The following is a 17925-nucleotide window of genomic DNA, read 5'->3' as shown; positions in this document are numbered from 1 at the left end:
AACTTAGTGGTGATTGCTAATCATCTGAGAAAGGGGCCTGGAAGGAGACAGGGAAACACACTTAAAAATTCCTTACTGAGGTAAACATCTCTGTGGTGATGGTGGTGATGGTCTTCAGATCAGGTACATAACAAATACCTGCACCTGACTCCAGCATCTTGCTATTCCATTTCTCTTTCAGCAGAACAGAAGGCAGAACGTGATGAAACTTGTGCTGTTGCAAGTGAATCTCCAGCTCCAGAGGGAACAAACTTAAATAACAGAAACCAAAATAAACATTTTTATCCTTCATTACCCCAACTACCTTCTGAGGAAGAAGAAATAAACAAGCTCGGAAGTCAGATAATTAAACTGACAGTTGCAGAACTGGAAGGGAAAGGAGCAGGCGCTTCCGCAGGGGAGCAGAGCACGGTAGAGGGAGCAGAGCCTAATGGCTCATCAGAGGGAGAGTTCCCACTTTCCAGCCCTGACCCATCCGACCCCACAGATCCCTCAAACTCTGAGAATGAACAGACAGGTGAAACTGAGGCCCTGAAAGACAATGACGAAACCTCGGAAAGCGATTGCGAAATTCCAAATGAAAGGAGGGATCAAAGCAGCAGCACTGTGGATGTGGAACATACTGAAGACCCTGGAAGGCATGAAGGGCTCAGTCTTACAAGTGCAGTCACAAATAACAGCTTTGAGGAGCTCTCTGAATCTGAAAACAAGAAAGCATCTGATGCCGCAGAAAACTGTGAGTATTTGGATAACAGTTTGGCTTGAGGTATGAAATCCAGGCCCTCAAGCATCTCACTGTAATCCCTTTGCAGTGTCTGTGCTGTTGTAAACATGATGGGTGAAACCGTGTGCCACAGGGTTGATTATTTTACATTGAACTGCTAATATTTGCTTTAAAAAAGATGTTTTTCTGTTAGTTTTGGCTGAGTGTCCCGAAAATGTAAATTTCCTGAGGGAAAGAATTAGTAATGAGGTTTAATCATGTTGGTTTTTTTGTAATGATTTGAAGTTTCTGCATAGATTGATGTAATTTACATTAGTGTAGCAAAGAGCCCAATAGTAATGATTTATCATGTTAGCACTAGGCTTCTGTAACATACATGGTCCTAGTGCTGGACTGTATTTTAATGGTTGGGAGTGACTCTCAAAAATGAGAAATCTGGAGTGTTAAATTCAGAAGCATCTTAAGGCTGCAAACTTTTGCTTCTTTCTCAGACTGTGTTCTGTTTCTCTTTGCATATAGTGACTGTAAGTACATCCACAGAATAAGATCACTGTTCCCTTACAAGACATGTCTAAAAACCATCCCTGCATGGATATAGTTCTCTCGTTACAAACCTTTACACCTTTATATTTTGTCAACTGTACAAAATTTTTCCTTCCCTCTCCCAGCTCATCTCATGAAAATGCAGGAAGTTATTTCACCAGATACTGAGAACCCAATTTAATGAACCTCTGAAGGAAACCTCATCACAGAAGCCAGAAGTCATACTGTGAGAAACAGCAATGCTGTTCCAAAGCAAGGAGAACAGCAAGAGGAGAACCAGTGATGCCCTATCCACCTACTTGGCTCTCTCAGTTACTGGAATTGCATTCCTCAGCTTACAGGAGCTGGAGCAGCCCTCGGGCTGAGCTAATGGGTGGTAGATTTCAGCCTACTCCATCTGTGCTCTCCTTTCTAAAGGATTCTGTGTCTTTTTTATTTCCTTATGATTTGGAAATAAGGCTAACTCTTCCTTTCCTCCTCATTTCACCAGTCTCTGGTATGGTAGAAGGATTATTTGCATTGTTGACACTTTTTCAAACTCTTCCCTTTATGATGTTTAGTCATAGAGAAGCATTATAATAACTGGGGAAGAGGGAGGCTGCTGTGTCATTCCCTAACTTGGTCCTGAGGCTGGAGCTGTGCCACTCTGCTCCTAGGAAGGCAGCAACGAGGGAATACTTAACATTGAAGTTAGCAGCTGTTGGAGAAGGGGAGGCAGGCCCTTCCTCTCCTGTTTGTAGCATAAGGAATAGTCTCCACAGCTGTGGAGCTTCTATGGGCCAGCAGCCATCAAGGCAATTTTTCTGCTGGCTTGGGACCTAATTGTCTGTAAATGTTCATTTCTCACTCCTAGAACTTGAAACCAATCAGAGAGAATTAAACCAAATTTAATAAAATACTACTAATAAAAAGGAAAATCCCTCCCAGATTGAGTACTTCTTTGACAAATAACTGCCAGCTGCAAATTTTTACAGCCCACTTGTCAGCTACTGAATAAAGAGAGTTTATATTAGCAGTACTGACAAACTCTTCTGTATGTGGAAGATGAGCTAGCAGGTGCTGCTATAATCAAGGTGTCAGAGTCCATGAACAGTTTGTATTCAGCAGAAGAAAGGCTGTATGTAAATTCTTACGTATAAAGATAAGGAGTGATAGTGAGAAGGTGAAAAATGTGACTTGTTTCTGTTCTCATGTGTTTTCCCTAGCAGGTGCATTCGTGTAACCCTTTCAGTGTCCCTCTGCAGGATATAAAGCCATACTCACAGTGCTCCTCAAATATGTTTACTTCCTCTTTAAAGGTAATTGGACATTGCAGCATTCCACTGATACTAAGAAGCAGCCCTTAGGAACAAAAGCTGTCTGTATACTTAAGCCTATTAGGAGCATGAGGCAGCAAAAAGTTTTAATTTTATTATCCTGATCACCATTTAAGTTCCTCATTACCTGAAAAAAACAAGAAGAGTGTAAATATTTGGAAAATTTTTGGGTTGTTTGCAGTAATTGTAACTGACTGCATTATTGACTCATTTGTGTGACAGTTGGAGGAGAAATTGCTGTAGAAACTGAAATCTCCAGGAGAATGTGGCAGGTTTTTTTCCTTTAATGCCTGAATGTCACATATGAAGTAGCAGTTTACTCAAGATGTATTCTTTTCCATCTTTCAAAGACTAATCCCCCTCAGAGCTAAACATCAGTGCAGTCAGAACTGAGACAAGCAAATAAGAAGGTCAAGATTTCATGTAGTTCAACTTAGAAATGTTGAGGGTTTTTTACTGTTTCCCTGCCCTGTGTCTTCCTGACCCACAGATGTGTGAATGAGCATTTTGCTCCTGCTCCCAGTTAATGCTGTTAGTTATGAAGAGCTTGGTTCAAAAACTCAAGCAGGTAGAAGCAGCGCTGGACCAACAGTTTCTTAGTGCCTCATTTGCAGATTTTCAGTACCTCTTTCCTGTGAGAACCCAACAATTAGGATATCTTGGTAATTGTCCTCACACCATTCTCCCTCTCCGATGCCATAGTGATCTTTGCAATCACTAAATTCCAGTAAGATACCAAGAAACCTCATTTTCAGTGCGATGTCACTGCTGCAGTGCTGCCTCTCTCTCTTCTGCCCTAGCGAATGTGTATTCTGTAGCTCCATTTTTAGCCTTCTCCCAGGAGCACAAGGCTCCAAAGCCAGGAGACTTGTAAAAGTAAGACAGCTTTGCTGCACTAGGTGATAAGTAATTAAATATTTGTGTAAGTATCTTCCTCGGATATTGCTTTAATTGAGATCATTGTGCTGTTAGAACAATGATTCCCCTCCCCCCACGCAGTAAATTTAATTAGTGTTTTGTTGTGAAATCAACAGTACTTTAGGTTTGGGGGGGAGTGGTTTTGGTTTTGTCTTTAGTTTTGTGTTCCCTTTTTCTAGCACTTTTGCAATGCAGAAATCACAGCCAGACATAAAAGCCTTTTTGGTGGTTGGGCTTTGGGGAAGCAAACTGGGGAGGGAATGTTGTGGCTGGAGTATGGAGAAGATGCATTTCACAAACTGATTTTAAGGAGGTTTTCTCCCCTAAACGTGAATTTATGCATTATCTGTGACGATGATTTCATTTGTAAGTACAGTGTTGTCGTTACTGGAAAAACAACGTTCCCTGAGTTTGTAAAATAAGTGTGTGAAAATGACAGATTAAGAAGCATCTTTTAGAATGCTGCTTCTTTTCTAAGTGAGACTATTTTTAAGCATATGGGAATTTGTATAATAAAGACACTGGAATTTCTTTAATCCTTATGAGCTCAGGAATGTATTTCAAAATCTTAACTGCGATTAAGTTGAAAGCCTGCTACATTTCTAAAAGATAGCATTTTGTTTACCAGTTTCTGTTTTGTAGTTTGCTTTCTAAATTATGCAGTTTAATTTATTTGCAAACCTCTCTTTTGTTGCTGCCTGGATTAACTGCACAACATGGGTAAACTACATTAATACATTTTGTCATCTTTAATAAAAACATTTCCTGATATGCTTGTTCTACCTGCTTGTTTCCTTTTCTCTTCTCAGTATCAGATGAATGATAGCCATGGGGTGGTATTTTAGTATGTTCATTCAGTTGTATTAAATTAAAAAAGTAAAGCTTTATTGGGTGAGAGTTTTAAGTCTGAAAATTATCTGACTTAAATCTTTTCACTGTCACTTCTCTCAGCCTAAACTGATTGATTTAACTCCTACATTTTTGTATGAAGTGACACACTCAGTGTTTTCTGCCTTTGAAAGTAATATTTCTCTCTGATCTGCTGAATTTATCAGCATTGTCTAAGCAGCATTAAAACTTTTGTACAGAACTTAGCTACTGACAGGAACAAACTAGAGGCTTATGGAAGTAGAATAACATAATGGATCTAAAGTTTACCACAGAAATGTCTGTACTTTCCCTTATTTCCAGGGGAAGTCCATTAGTGAGGTCATGCAATACAACACCCAACACTATTAAAAGCATAGAGACCTTTTTTTTTCCTTTCAGGTTTGCAGCTAAATACAGAACAGTGTCTAATGAGAGGCAGATTTTTACTTATTTTTTCCTTCAGTGTCTAATTTATGATCCCTTAAGAGCCCCTTACAGCACACAGACTATTTAGTCTATTGACCATATCCATCAGAACTCTTACTTACATGCATTCAACTCCCAAACTGCATAAATGGGAATCTTTGCCTTCAAGAAAACATACCACAGTGTTCAGTTGATGCTGGTTTTATTGATGGGCTTACAGAAAGGAGGTTCTACAAAGTGATAAGCATTTCATAGAGGAGCAAGCAAATGGAACTGGGAATCCTTCAGCCACATACTTTAGTGGCCAGTGGCACAGCCTGAGTTACTCTGTGCTGCCCAGACTGCACCCAGCTCTTTGGTCTTCACTTCTGCATGGACCTATGTTCGTTTGTTGAGCCCTCTCTTCTTCTTTTCTGAGACCTCAGACAGTTTCTCTTCCCACAAGTTCTTGTTGCATATCCCAATCACACAGCAAGCCAGACGTTTCCCAGCATTTCCATTTTCCAAACTGGCCTTGTTATTGCCCTTGCCCATGTCGTCTTCCTGCTCGTGGATCACAATGGATCTGCCCATGATGGAGTATGGACCAAAGACAGTGGCAAAGAGATTTGTTTTGTATTTTCTGATTTTGCCTTCTTTAGGAAGAAAGTTGCCAAAATCCCCTGGGTGCCGGGGGTGGTTCACTCGGAAAGGGTTGTAGTGTCCTCCTGTTGAGTCACAGCCATTGCTGAGGTCTCCGAGCTCGTGGATGTGAATAGCTCTACTAGACTGATTGGTATCCAAAGGAAACCCATCCAAGTAAAAAATGGCTTCCAATCTTCCACGTGAGTAATACTGCCTGAATAGGACTTGTCCAGTCACTTGTGGCTTGTCAGCATCTATTTTGGAGCTGGGCTTCATTTCACAAGTGGCATAAACCATCCCATCAGTCTCGTTGCCACGTGTCACCGGATAGAGCAAATTCTGCCAGAGGTCGTTCACTTGTTTTTGTATTTCATGCAGTGACTCTAGTCGTGGATCAGTTTCTTTGTCTGCCATGTCACCAGAGGCAGACAGGATGAGCCCAGTGACCAGAGAAAGAATCAGAAGCATCTTGGCAATTCGAAGCCTGCAAAAGGTACAGGAAGGTACAAAGAATTCAGGGCGTTTTGCAGCAGTGTGGCTGGAGAGAAAGGCACACAGCCAGTGGGGAGCTGAGTGAAACAGCTGGAACATTGTCCCACTGGACTGCTGCTTGCTGAATCTGTCTAATGTGATGAACTGGAACTGAATCAGAATGCATATGTGTGTTTTAAACATGTACAACTGACACCCATGGCTAAAAGAAATGCTAGCAATTTTATATTCTACGTTAGATCTTGATCTTAAAACCTGCCTCTTTTTCCCTGCAGGAAGCAAACAAGCCAAAATGTTCTTAAATCTGTTTCTGAGTTTGTATTGAAACTTTTCTCCTCCTACAAATTCCAGCAAGACAGTTTGCCAGTAGTCTTTTTTTTTCCTTGGTCCACCTACTTAATCCCTAGTTAGGCATTGCAAACAAAAAAGTAAAAACCCAACAAGTTGATTACCTTGCAGAACCTCTCAGTAGTAGCTCTTCACCTCTGCTCCCCTAAACCGAGATGTGACCAGACAGAAAGCCAGAGCTGCTTGAATGTGATGCTTATGGGAACTGCGTGTTTCTCTAGAAATTAGGTAACGCTGGCTCAGGGGAGGCGTCACCAGGAGAGCCGTGGGAGGGGAGGGAGGCAGGGAAGGAGGAAGGGAGGGGAAAAAGTTCTAGGCATTTTTGTTTTGGGCAGGGTGAACACTTTATCTTTGCTTGATGAGTTTGTTAGTCTGGCTCTCGGTCCTCTCTGACATTTCAAAACAAAGAAAGGGAAAAGTCCATGAAGCTTTGAAATTAATCTGCCTTTTGGTGACTTCATATCTAAAACAAGTGAACTTTGGCATGCAGGGAGGGGAGAGGAAGGAGTTTTATGAAGGCACAGTTGGGCAGTTAGCTCACTTCTGTGCTGATTGCCATGGAGCTGCTTTGCATTTTTATCTCATTTGTCAAAACTGAAAGTGAGCAACATAAACTGTTCCACATGGATGTAGACCAAAGTTTCTGTGGCTTTAAAACCTAAGTTTAGACTATAGATGTTGAGGTACATGTCAGCAATGCTTCTCTGACAGGTTTTAGGGCTGGTTAGTGTCTGCTGCTTTACTCACCAAGTTTTCTGCTCCACTGAAGCCTTTTTTCTTCTTCCTTGTTTTTTTTTTTTGGAGACAGCAGTGATTTCTTTCCAAAGAGGGAAGTAGCCAGTACTGAGGCAGTGCAACATCAGACTGAGGCGCAGAGAAATTGCTCTGAAGGTGGCTGGAGCACAGAGAGTTCACATGTGTTTCATCATCCCATGAACTGAGAAATGCTCTCCTCCCGGGGGCATTGCCCTGCCTGCAGCACTTCCCACTGTTGTAGATGAAATGTGGATTCTGCTGTCACAAGAGCAATTTAACAGGCTGATATTTCTGTAGAGAGAAAAGAGTAGCTCTTATTACTCTGGAACAATTCTCAACATGAGAAAATTGCAAAGAAAATCCTTTTTCCTAGTTCATGTCTCCTGCCAGCTGGGTAAGGAATGGATGGGACTGTCAGCTCCTGGAATGGTAAAACTGTGTGTGTTAATCTTACTGATATCATATACCACATCAGATCCAAGATACTCTGTTATCTGAGAGACCATTTTTTTCTCTTTCTGTATGAGAGGGAGTAGAGCTAAAGGAATGTCAGCTACTTGGATCATTAGCAAGGGACTGGAAATACAGTGTTAGCTTCAGCTTGGAATGTTGGGGTATTATAGAATCACAGAATATTCTGAGTTGGAAGGGAACCACTAGAATCATAAAAATCCAACCCCTGGTTCTGCACAGGACAGCCCCAAGGAACATTGAACGTGGTACTTTCACCCTGGGTTTCAGTTCCTATTCCATGAACTAGGACAACTGGTATTTCTTTTCTTCAGGCTATTTATGAGTTGTTTGGATTACTGTGCTCCTGGGCACCATGCAGTGTTTGGTGGAAGCTGAACTCTCAGGCTGAGTGCCAGGATTTCCCATCACCACAAGACTAATGCTGCCTCTGTTGCAGCTTTTCCCAAGTTCATTCACTGGCAGTCTCTGAGCTGGGGAAATCCATACTTGTGACATGGTAATAGTATGAAATTTCTTGGGTTTAGAGCATTTCAAAGTTTTATAATTGGGTTTTATAAATAGATGCAAAGCACATTCAGCTAAGACTAGCCTAAGGCAAAGGAGGATGGTTCAAATGCAGGAAGCAAACGTCCAGCCCAGGTACTATTACAAAAACTATTTCTTAGAGGCATAAACCATTTTTTAAGGGGAGACAATAAATGGAAGGATGAAAGGAGCATTGTGCATTGTTTACTCCTTGAATCACAAAGTAGTGAACTGCAACTCAGTTTAACACTTCTGCAAGGAAATTTCTGAGCCAGCAGTCAACATTCCAAGAGACTTGAAAAGCTTTAGTTGAATTATAAGGCATTTTGAAATAAGAACTAGGGTCAGAATTTTAGCTGGCTTAAATACAGTAATGGTGCTGACTTCAGTGGTGTTTGTGCTGTTTTACACCAGCTGGGATTCTGTCCCTGGAAAAACCCACTTGCTGCAAAGCTCTTTTTTTGATGTACTGCGCACGTGGGAGTGAAGCAGAAATGCATAAGGTGTAAAGTAGATGATCAGAGGGACAGAAATGACTGCAGCAAAGCTAAATGATGTATTTGTAGCTCTCTGCACTTCAGAGAATGAAAAGGAAATAGTAGCTGTGGGCTGCTGTCAGAAAGATGTATTTTGAAAAGGAGAAGGGCTGATAACTACAAGAAATACAATTGCCAGGTGATTTGGCATTCAGTCTGGGTCTGAAAGATGGTCGCTAAGTACTAACCAGTGTCATTAAAGTCTGTTGTTACCCACTGTCTATGTTTTAATTTTCTGTTACAAAGAGGTGAGAATAATGGGCTTAACAGCCTTTAAAGCAGGCAGCAGCTACTGGGAAGAAAGCCCACAGTGACCTGACCATGCACTTGTGTTACAATCCCTGCTTAAAAGAATAGACCTCTGCTTTTGTTCCAGTTCTACAGGATCTTTTGTATCCTGAGTTTCAAGCAATGTCCTAAAGTTTCCTGGGCTATACAAGACAGAGACATCAAAACAACTTCTGCAAGGCTCTCTAGATCACATAGGAAAAAATTTGCTTTACTCGTGGGCTTTACAGAGAACTTTATACCAGACTCTGCTCACAAGCTCTCAATCCATGCTATGATCTTCAGGGTTGTTTGGTTGGTGGCTCTGTTTTGAAGTGGCATCTTCTTATTGCATTACCTTGCTGTTCAACTTAACAGTGATTGTGCAGCACAGAGCTAAACCCAATGAAGAAAATGCTGCCTAGGAGAGCATCCTGTTGTAGCAAGCTGTAGCCTTTTTGGTGTCTCCAGCACTCAGATCTGTTCTCAGTGGTTTTTTGATAGAATGATTCTCCATAAGTAGGACATCCAGAGAAGGCAGGTTTTATGTCTTCAGCAGAGGGTGATGGAGCTGACTGCTTTTCTCCACATATGGCTGAGGCTGGAGCTGCTAATCAAAGGGGATACTTCTAGCTTGAGGGAAGTAGAGCCAAGACCTTTAGGCACCTGATCTGCTCTTTCAGTTCTGGACACTTTCTGCCATTCCTGAATCAAGGGCCCAGTTGTGCTGGTGGGTCATCAAGCAGCCACAGGTGCATCTGGCATTTCATAGAATGATAGAATTTTAGGGGTTGGAATGGACCTTACAGATCATCCAGTCCCAACCCCCTGCCCTGGGCAGGGACATCTCCCCACTAGACCAGGTTGCTCAAGGCCTCATCCAGCCTGGCCTTGAACACTGCCAGGGCTGGGGCAGCACCACCTCCCTGGGCAACCTGTGCCAGTGTCTCACCAATTTGTTGGTGTGTGGAGTTAGAGACTGCAGGGCACCAAAACTTGCATGCATTGAGTTTGGCGTGGTGTCAATGTGCTCCGTGCACCAGACCCATGGGATGTGTGGCATGTCCTGGTACCTGCCTGAGGGTCTGCAGGCAAAGCCTGCAGAGTTGGTTTTAGTCTGCAGCACAATGAGCTGTGCTGCTGAGTTAGGCAGGATTTAGAAAGCAGCAGTGCTGTCAAGGTGTCCGTGAAGGTGCAATGGCTTTGGCTATTTACTGCCTGTCGTGTTGTCTGACACAGCCTGTTAATGTCCCGTGGAGCTCTGGTGCTCACGAGCAAAGACTCTTTTCTAGGCAGTTTTAGCCTGTGTGGTGAGCACAGGGCTGGTGCAGGACTGGGAGCAGCACCACATCCCACAGAAATTGCAGTGGAGGAACTTGTTTGCAATTGCAAAGAAAAGAAAATGAAAAATTTTGCTGTAGCAAATGGAAAATCTGTGCTGGTCTTGGCTTGCTCTCCCTGTTTATTCCTGTTTCTTGACTTGGTATTTCTATTTAAAGAAATAAAGATATTTAGTGCCGAGATAAGTATCCATTTATAATATTCTTGCAAAAGAGCTATAAGCATTTCCAACTTTTCAGGGCATTACCCATAAAAAAAAATCAAGTTAAATAAATATACAAAAGGGAAACAACACTCTTCTCTCGGGGGAATAATTTCTCTTGAAAATAGAAGCTCATGCAACTGTCAAACTACTCTGCATCAGCCAATTTGAAAAATTCTTTAAATTCTTCCTCTTTAATAGCTTGAGAAGAAAATCATTTTATGAGAGTGAAGGAGAGATGATCTGTAAGCTTTTAGAAAAAGCTGCATTCAGAAACTCATTCTAAGTCTGTCAACCAAATTTAGCAGAACTTCATCTTCACATGTGAATATAAAATATAAATGTGCAGTGCAAAAAGTAGGGATGGAACCCAGCTATTAGATAATTGAGGTTATTATTTGTGTTTATTTCCTGATCCTTTATAAAATGTTTATCCTTTCCACTGTGTAGCATTAATCTGATGAGGGGTTTGCTGTTTGAGAGGAGACAAGAAATAAACACAACTCTCCTCAAGTTCAGTGTCCAATGGCCATAAATGGAAACATCTTGATTTTTTTGTAGTTTCAATTTGCACATTGCACACATTGTGCAGATTTGCACAGCATTGTGTGTGGCCTCAAGTAGCAGCTCAGGAGCTACAGGAAGGCTGGGCCAGTAGGTCAGATATATGAGCAGTGGTTACCTACAAATAACTAAACACAAATCAATCTCTCTTTTTATGACACTTAACAGCAGCTGTCTCAGAAGTCTAATGATCATTACGGATGAGCCAAGAATGATTTTCAGGTATTTCTATCCTTGCAGTGTATTAAAGAGACACAAATACTGATAAGAGGGCAAGCTCTACCTTTTGTTTCTGTGTGCTGTCATGCTTCCTGTTGTCCCTCCTGGGGCAGAAGTTGGGTTTCTGGGTCTGACAGCTGCCACTTTCTTCTTGGGAGTGGTGAACTTGAGGCCTCCTACTTGAGTAGGAGGCAGCAGGACTTTCCTGGACCACAAAGGGGAAGCTTGGCCCCTTCCTACAGGAACAAGCCCAATCCTGGCTCAGGCTCATCCCTGTTCTCAGGAGAGTGTCAGCAAGGTGAGAGAGAGCAGGTAAGTGCACTGCATGAAGCAGGGGTGGATGGATGCAGGCTGGAAAGGAGGAATTACAGGTACTTACAGAGGCAAAAAGTTTAGGAATCCCAGACTGTCATGGTCCTTCTTCACCCATTTCAGTTTAGCTTCTATTAGGTTTAAATATCAAGAATTGGTCTAGTTTCACCTACACAGCAGACAGTATTTCAAATAAAAGAGTTTAGACTCTTTTGATTTACATATTGCAATACAGATAGACTTTGTTTTATTTCAACAACAGCCTGTGCACAGTCCTGCATACCCAGAGCAGCTGAAGAGTAGGACGAAAACAAACCATGCAAAGAAATACAAGTTGTTTTAAAAAATGCTAGAAAAGCAGTGGTGTGTCCACTCATCAGCCTTTGTTTGGTGTCTGTCTACAGTCTGAAAGGGATTTAGAGACACTGTACCAAACCATACTGATGTAAATCAAGACTTAAGCTTGTCTGTTCATCAGTGATGAAGAATCTGCCAACACCCATGGCTTGACTATGCTTTCTCTTACAGCTTTTCTTGCTCTCCAGCCTGGTTCTTGCTGCAGATTAGACCCACTCTTTTGTTTGTACCCACTACAGAAATGGGGGACAGATTATTCCCTTCTTTGCCTCAGCCTTGTGCAGACTTGAGAGTTTAACTCTGTATCAATGGCTTCTTTCCAATTCTTTTAAGCTTTCCTCCTACATTTTGTAGTCTCCTGTGTTGAGTCGATTGCCTTGTCCTATGGCCTGTGCACCTCTTTCTGGAAGAGAAGTGCACAAACACCTCAGCACATCAACTGACCAGCATGGACTACTACCATTGCTTGTCACACAGACTGCATTATTCTCTACATCACAATGTGATCTTTGCCTGGTCCTTTCCTGCAGAACTGCTGTCTATGCAGTTGTTTCCACTTTATATTTCATTAGTTGCTATTCCTGCCATGTGTGGGATTTTACCATTGTCTTAATTGAGTTACCTCGTTTTTTTATTTCCCCCACCCTTTATTGTTTCTCCACCTTGTCACAAACATTTTGAATTCTAATCTTTCCCCACAGTGTATTTACAGCCCTTCGAGCTTGGTGTCAGCTGTGAATTTAATCAGCTTACTTTTTGTTCTGTCATCCAAGTCATTAACAGAAGGGCTGAATAAAGCTGAATAAAGACAAACTTCTGCACCCGAGGCAGGATGCTCTCTCCATTGGGAACTCACTGTTTTCCAGACTGGGTGCAGATTTATCACCATCTCCAAACCTGCTTTATAGGATTGTGATCATAAAATTGTAGAACTTTAGGGATTGGAATGGACCTTATAGATCATCTAGTCCTAACCCCCTCTGCCATGGCTAGGGACACCTCTCCAGAGCAGGTTGCTCAAGGCTTTATCCAGCCTGGCTTTGAACACTGCCAGGTTGAGGCATCCACAACCTCCTTGGGCAACCTGTCCAGTGTCTCACCACTCTCACAGGAAAAAACTTCATCCTAATATCTAACCTAAATTTTCCAAAAATTGCACACAGTATTCCGTGTAGGGTCTCATGAGAGTAGAAGGGGAGAATCACCTCCTGCTGGCTGTGTGGCCAGCAGGTCAACATCAAGACTGGTGGTTTTTTTCCCCAACTTGTGTGTAAGAATGTCACATGAGATAGTTAAGATATTTAGTAAAGTAAATTAAGATATCACCTACTTCTTCTCTATATGCAAGACTGATTATTCTCCTGTAGAAAGAAAAATAAAACCTTCCTGATATCTTTTATCCACTTCCCTTTCTGGCTTTCAGATGAATGCAAAAAGGTTGCCTCTCGTAGTGGTTTTTCTGTGGATGTGAATCCTGAATTAAACCTCACCAGTCCTCCTCAAATCTTTAGAATTCATAGGAACCAAAATAATTTACAGGCCCTATCTCAGTGTATCTGCATTATCATTATTCTCTTGGGAGAGCTGAAGTGTCTTTGAACTGACTGGCACTAAGTGATGTCTAAAACCTTAAGCATACAAAAGCTAACAAAACCCACTTTTTAACTGCACATCCCCACATTGTTATCCCCCTTCTGCCAGAAGAGTTGATGGAACCCATTGGATTTTAATGTTATGCGAGTTATGAAGGAAAATATTAGGTTAATTCATGCTAACTAGACTAAATAAATTTCCAAAGGTTCCCCTTTCTGACTCTCTTACTTCTTGCAAGCAGCACCCATTTGCAAGTCTCCCAGTCTGACCACATTCCCCATCACCTTTTCTACAATCCTCAATTCCATAAGGCACACCAAGGCCTTACACAGCTAAGGCCAAAGCCAGGAAAGCTGTATCCATTCCAAAGTTTGCATTTTAATGTAGAATCAGAGGTGCATGACAAGTTGCAAAATCAAGTGAAAAGTTTTGACGTTTTATTTACAAACTCAGGAGGATCTTGGTACTCCCATGCCATAAACATGAAGCCCCATTAGCACTCACATGCTTGCTGACACCTGCAGGCACTGAAGGCTCTGCTCTGCACAAGCAGAAGCTGAGGGCAATCAGGTTCTGTGAGGATAAAAACTCACCTGGCTTTAAGCAGACAACACCTGCTCTGGTAAGAGCTCAGCTATGGGTGTTGTGTTGGAGGGAGGTGGTGTTGTGTTGCAGCTCTGGATGGTGACAGCTTTGGGCTTTTGCTGGAGTTGACACTCAGCAGCATCTGGGAGGCTCTCTATCCTTGAAGACTGCAGGGTGAGGCATTTGAGTTCCTGGAGGCTTTCTCAGAGCAGGTATTTCACTATAGATGATATGATATGCCTCTTTAAAATGAGATGATAAAAAAAAGTATGGCTTACTGTTGGATGCTTAACTCCTTTGAAGATTGTGTGGAGTAGTTCAGGACCTGAGTCTCTCAGTACTTTTCAAAACAGTTTGTGGTAAAACTGTTGAATTTGTATTTTTCTGAAGAGCAGAAATCATAAAGTTTTTAAAATGGAATTTTTCATGGAGTAGAAGTAGATTTTATGGTAAAGCGTCTCCCTGGTTTTTTAGCCATTTTTATCCTAGTGGGTTGATTTGTGTAAGCATAACTGAAATCCTGGGATACTGATGAAGTTTAACAGTGTGTGTTAATTATATCCAATTTTGTTGTCTTGGTGAAAACACAGGCTCCTAAATCCTCTTTATACTCTGAAATTTCAGAGGTCACAACCCTCATCTGACCATAACACCTCTTGGTTTTGTGTAGCTGTTATAAGCCTGTGCACATATTTAAGTTCTCCTGTGGAGAATGGTTTTGGAGATCAGATGTTCAGGGATTAGGAACACAAGAGGTTTTTTACCTTAAGATGATTTTGGTGTTTTAGTGGAAGTCATTAAAATTGTTTTCTTGAACTCTCAAATGGATCACACTATAGGTGAGCCATTTGTAGAAAAATTAAATAAACATTTTAATTGCTAAATGACTCACCTCTGAGAATGATAACAAATATTTTGCAAACTCTTAATTTTCTAGCTGATGTAAATATTTTCACCTGCATTCCTCTCTGGGGAAGATTAATTCCCAAATAAATAAATAATTAAAATCAAGGGCCAATCTGAGGGGAAAACAAGTAGTGGTAGTCACTTCTAGCTGAAGACGCTGTTAGTATTGTTTCTATTAACATTTGCTTTACTTTTTGTTTGTTTCTTTTAACTTTTTTAACAAAAACATCCCCAGATGGTGCCAAGTTTGAGGATTTCTGCAGAGGTTCAGTATGGTTCTGTGGGGTCTGATTTCTGACCAGGTGACTCTCATTACTTCCAGCCCAGCAGCACAAAGGATTCCAGCATCTCTGAGCTGGATGTTTGGCTCTAGAAAAACAGAGGCTAGATAGGAGGCAAAACACACGAAGGCACTATGTTTATAGCAGCTCCAGTGTATGCATTAATAAGCAAGACTGAGAATGCCACCTGCTTCCAGAAAGGCTTTCAGCTCATAGGGCATGGAGTTCTTAATAGTGCTCCATTAGATATAATGAGGTACACTGGTGCAGATTTCCCCCATGAAGTTTGTACACGTTTGTACAAAATAAGGCTCCTGCTGGGGTGTTTTATGAATGTGGAGTCTTTCAGTTCCAGTTAAATAGGATAACCAGCTGTTTTCCAGGGCACATGGAGAAATCCTCAAATTGGTTGTTGTTGCCTGTAAAATAAAGAATAAAACACAGAAATACTTTACTGTTGCCTTCTGGAAGAGAAGACAATGCTTTGAATGCATCAGAAATTGTTCTAATAGATGCAAGGGGGGGAAAAAACCCAAACCAAAGAGAAAAATGCATATACTCTGTCCAATGATTTTGTTACAAACCTTCCTTCCATCTTCAGCCTCTAGGTTTCCCTCCCATAAGTTGTCATCTGTGTTGTCACTTGCAAGACTTTATTCCCCAAACCTGCAGATGTTATTAAATTTGAGGATTATAAGGTTATGTGGTACGTGGTAGAAGCCAGATACAGACTGGATGTTTTTATTAGAGGATTACCAAATTTTGTTAACTGGAGTGTGCCTGAGTAATTCCCCTGGCAGCTCTGCTGTGCTTGTTATGAAACAGCTGATCCTGAAGCAGATACAGAGCTGCACCTTAGCAAGGTCCAGGTCTCTAGCCACACCAAGGACAAGTCATGTCCATGATGTGTAAAGCTGGAGCATTGCAAATAATGTGTAATGGTTTCACTGGGAGAAGCGTAATGGTCATGGCAGAATTATCTCACCATAAAATCCCCAATATCCTAATGACTTGTTCACTTCAGAATCCTTTTCTACTGCTGGTACACATTATAGCAACCAAACAAAATCAAAATACAAGGTGTGTACTTCAATGTTATCTTCAAATACATAGGAAATTTCTAATTTTTTTTGCAGCTTTTTATGTGTACTTCAATGTTATCTTCAAATACATCGGAAATTTCTCATTTTTTTTGCAGCTTTTTATAGCTTGCATGTCCCTAGTACATGACAACAGGATCTTAAGCATGTTTGTTGCTCCTAAGGCTTGAGATGATGATGACATGTAACTAGCTCTCTAAACATCAATACACTGGTGTGTTTCTGAGTGAGGGGCTAACTTAAGATAGTGAAAGCAAGAAGTTAGAGGAGAACAGAGAGACACAAAGAAAATGAAATAATCTGACCCTAGAGTCAACACTTTCTCATGGTGATGGACTTGCCTAACTAAAGCCACCCAAAAGCTACTGAGGAGGTAATTTCTACAGACCCTTCTTTTAAGAGGAGAGTTGCAGGAACATTCCGCGCGGGGAAGCAGCAGCCGACTCAGTGTGAGTGATAAAGCAAGCTCCAACTTTATTGTTAGCTCAGTCCTTCTCTTATATGGTACACAATAAATGCACCTATTCATTACTTAGCATTACCTAACAGCATTACCTAAGCTCTAAAAGTTACATTTATATACTTTTTCTGCTTGTGGTTGCAGCTGTGAAGAACTCTCCTTTATTCTCTGGAGAATCCCTCTTTGTTTTCCCAGATAGTTCATCCTTGGGCTTGCAACATTGCTGAGTTTTCCCAGATAGCTTGTCCTTTGGCTGCAACATTATGCTGAGAAAATAAATTCTAATGCTGAGAAGCTAAATTCCTAAGGCCTACTTCATGGTTATATGCTCAAAGCTCCCATAGACCTTTGCTCAACTCTTGCTTGCATGATGCTCTCTGGGAGCTGTGCCCCTGTTCCCTTAGCCATTCTTCAACGGAGAGTGAGTCAGGAAATTCCCAGAAGCTTTGAGCATTTTGCATAAAAACTTGTACCCTGCTGTGATGGGTCTACCCCATTGGGCCACTCAGACCCACTGAGCAACTTGCTCTCTCTCCAACAGGATGGCAGAGAGAATTGGAAGGGCAAAAGCAAGAGAACAATTGGGCTGATATAAAGATAGTTTAAGAAGGGGATGGAGAGTGGGGACAGGGACAACATATGATGAAAAAGCAGTCACTGCTCACCAGCTGAGCATTGCCCAGCACTGCCTGTAACAGCATTTTGGAAAAGTTTCAGTCCCTCACTTTATTGCTGAGCATGACACCACAACTTATGGAATATCCCTTGGGTCAGTTGGGGTCAGCTGTCTCAGCTGTGTCCCCTCTCAACTCCTTTTGCACCCCCAGACTCCTCACTTGTGGGCTGGAGTGAGAGGCAGAAGAATTCTAACCCTGTGTAAGTGCTGTTCAGCAGCAGCTAAACCATCCCTGTGTTATGAACAGTGTTTTGGTCACAAATCCAAGCCAATGCACCATGTGAGCTGTGCTGAGGTGAATTAGCTCCATCATAGCCAGGTCCAGTACACCTGCAAGGCTGGATGCTGGCAAAGCACTGTCCTGGAAGGGAAAAGAGCAAACAGATTTTTGAGTCACAGTTAATGTGGTTTGCAATTCCAAGAGGAAAGTGAAAGGTATTGGATAAGGAATTCGTTTTGTGCTTCCAAGTACACCTTTCCTTCTGCTACAGGGCTGAATTACAACTGCTG

At 41.7% G+C, this 17925-nt stretch overlaps 1 protein-coding gene across 1 annotated transcript; it reads right to left on the bottom strand.

Annotated features, from left to right (window-relative positions):
* Positions 1–4985: 4985 nt before the first annotated feature.
* SOD3 (superoxide dismutase 3, extracellular) lies at positions 4986–6497 on the bottom strand. Its single transcript, XM_009075212.1, has 2 exons — positions 6366–6497; positions 4986–5905 (listed from the first exon to the last, which is right to left on the bottom strand). The coding sequence occupies exon 2, from the start codon at positions 5887–5889 to the stop codon at positions 5176–5178; it is 714 nt and encodes a 237-aa protein (XP_009073460.1). The 5' UTR covers positions 5890–5905; positions 6366–6497; the 3' UTR covers positions 4986–5175.
* Positions 6498–17925: the final 11428 nt, after the last annotated feature.

The sequence above is a fragment of the Acanthisitta chloris genome, unplaced genomic scaffold (genome assembly GCF_000695815.1).
Source record: "Acanthisitta chloris isolate BGI_N310 unplaced genomic scaffold, ASM69581v1 scaffold4395, whole genome shotgun sequence".
In the NCBI taxonomy this organism is placed as follows: Eukaryota; Metazoa; Chordata; class Aves; order Passeriformes; family Acanthisittidae; genus Acanthisitta; species Acanthisitta chloris.
Note: the sequence above shows the minus strand (reverse complement) of the source record. Positions and strands in the feature narration are given on the sequence as shown.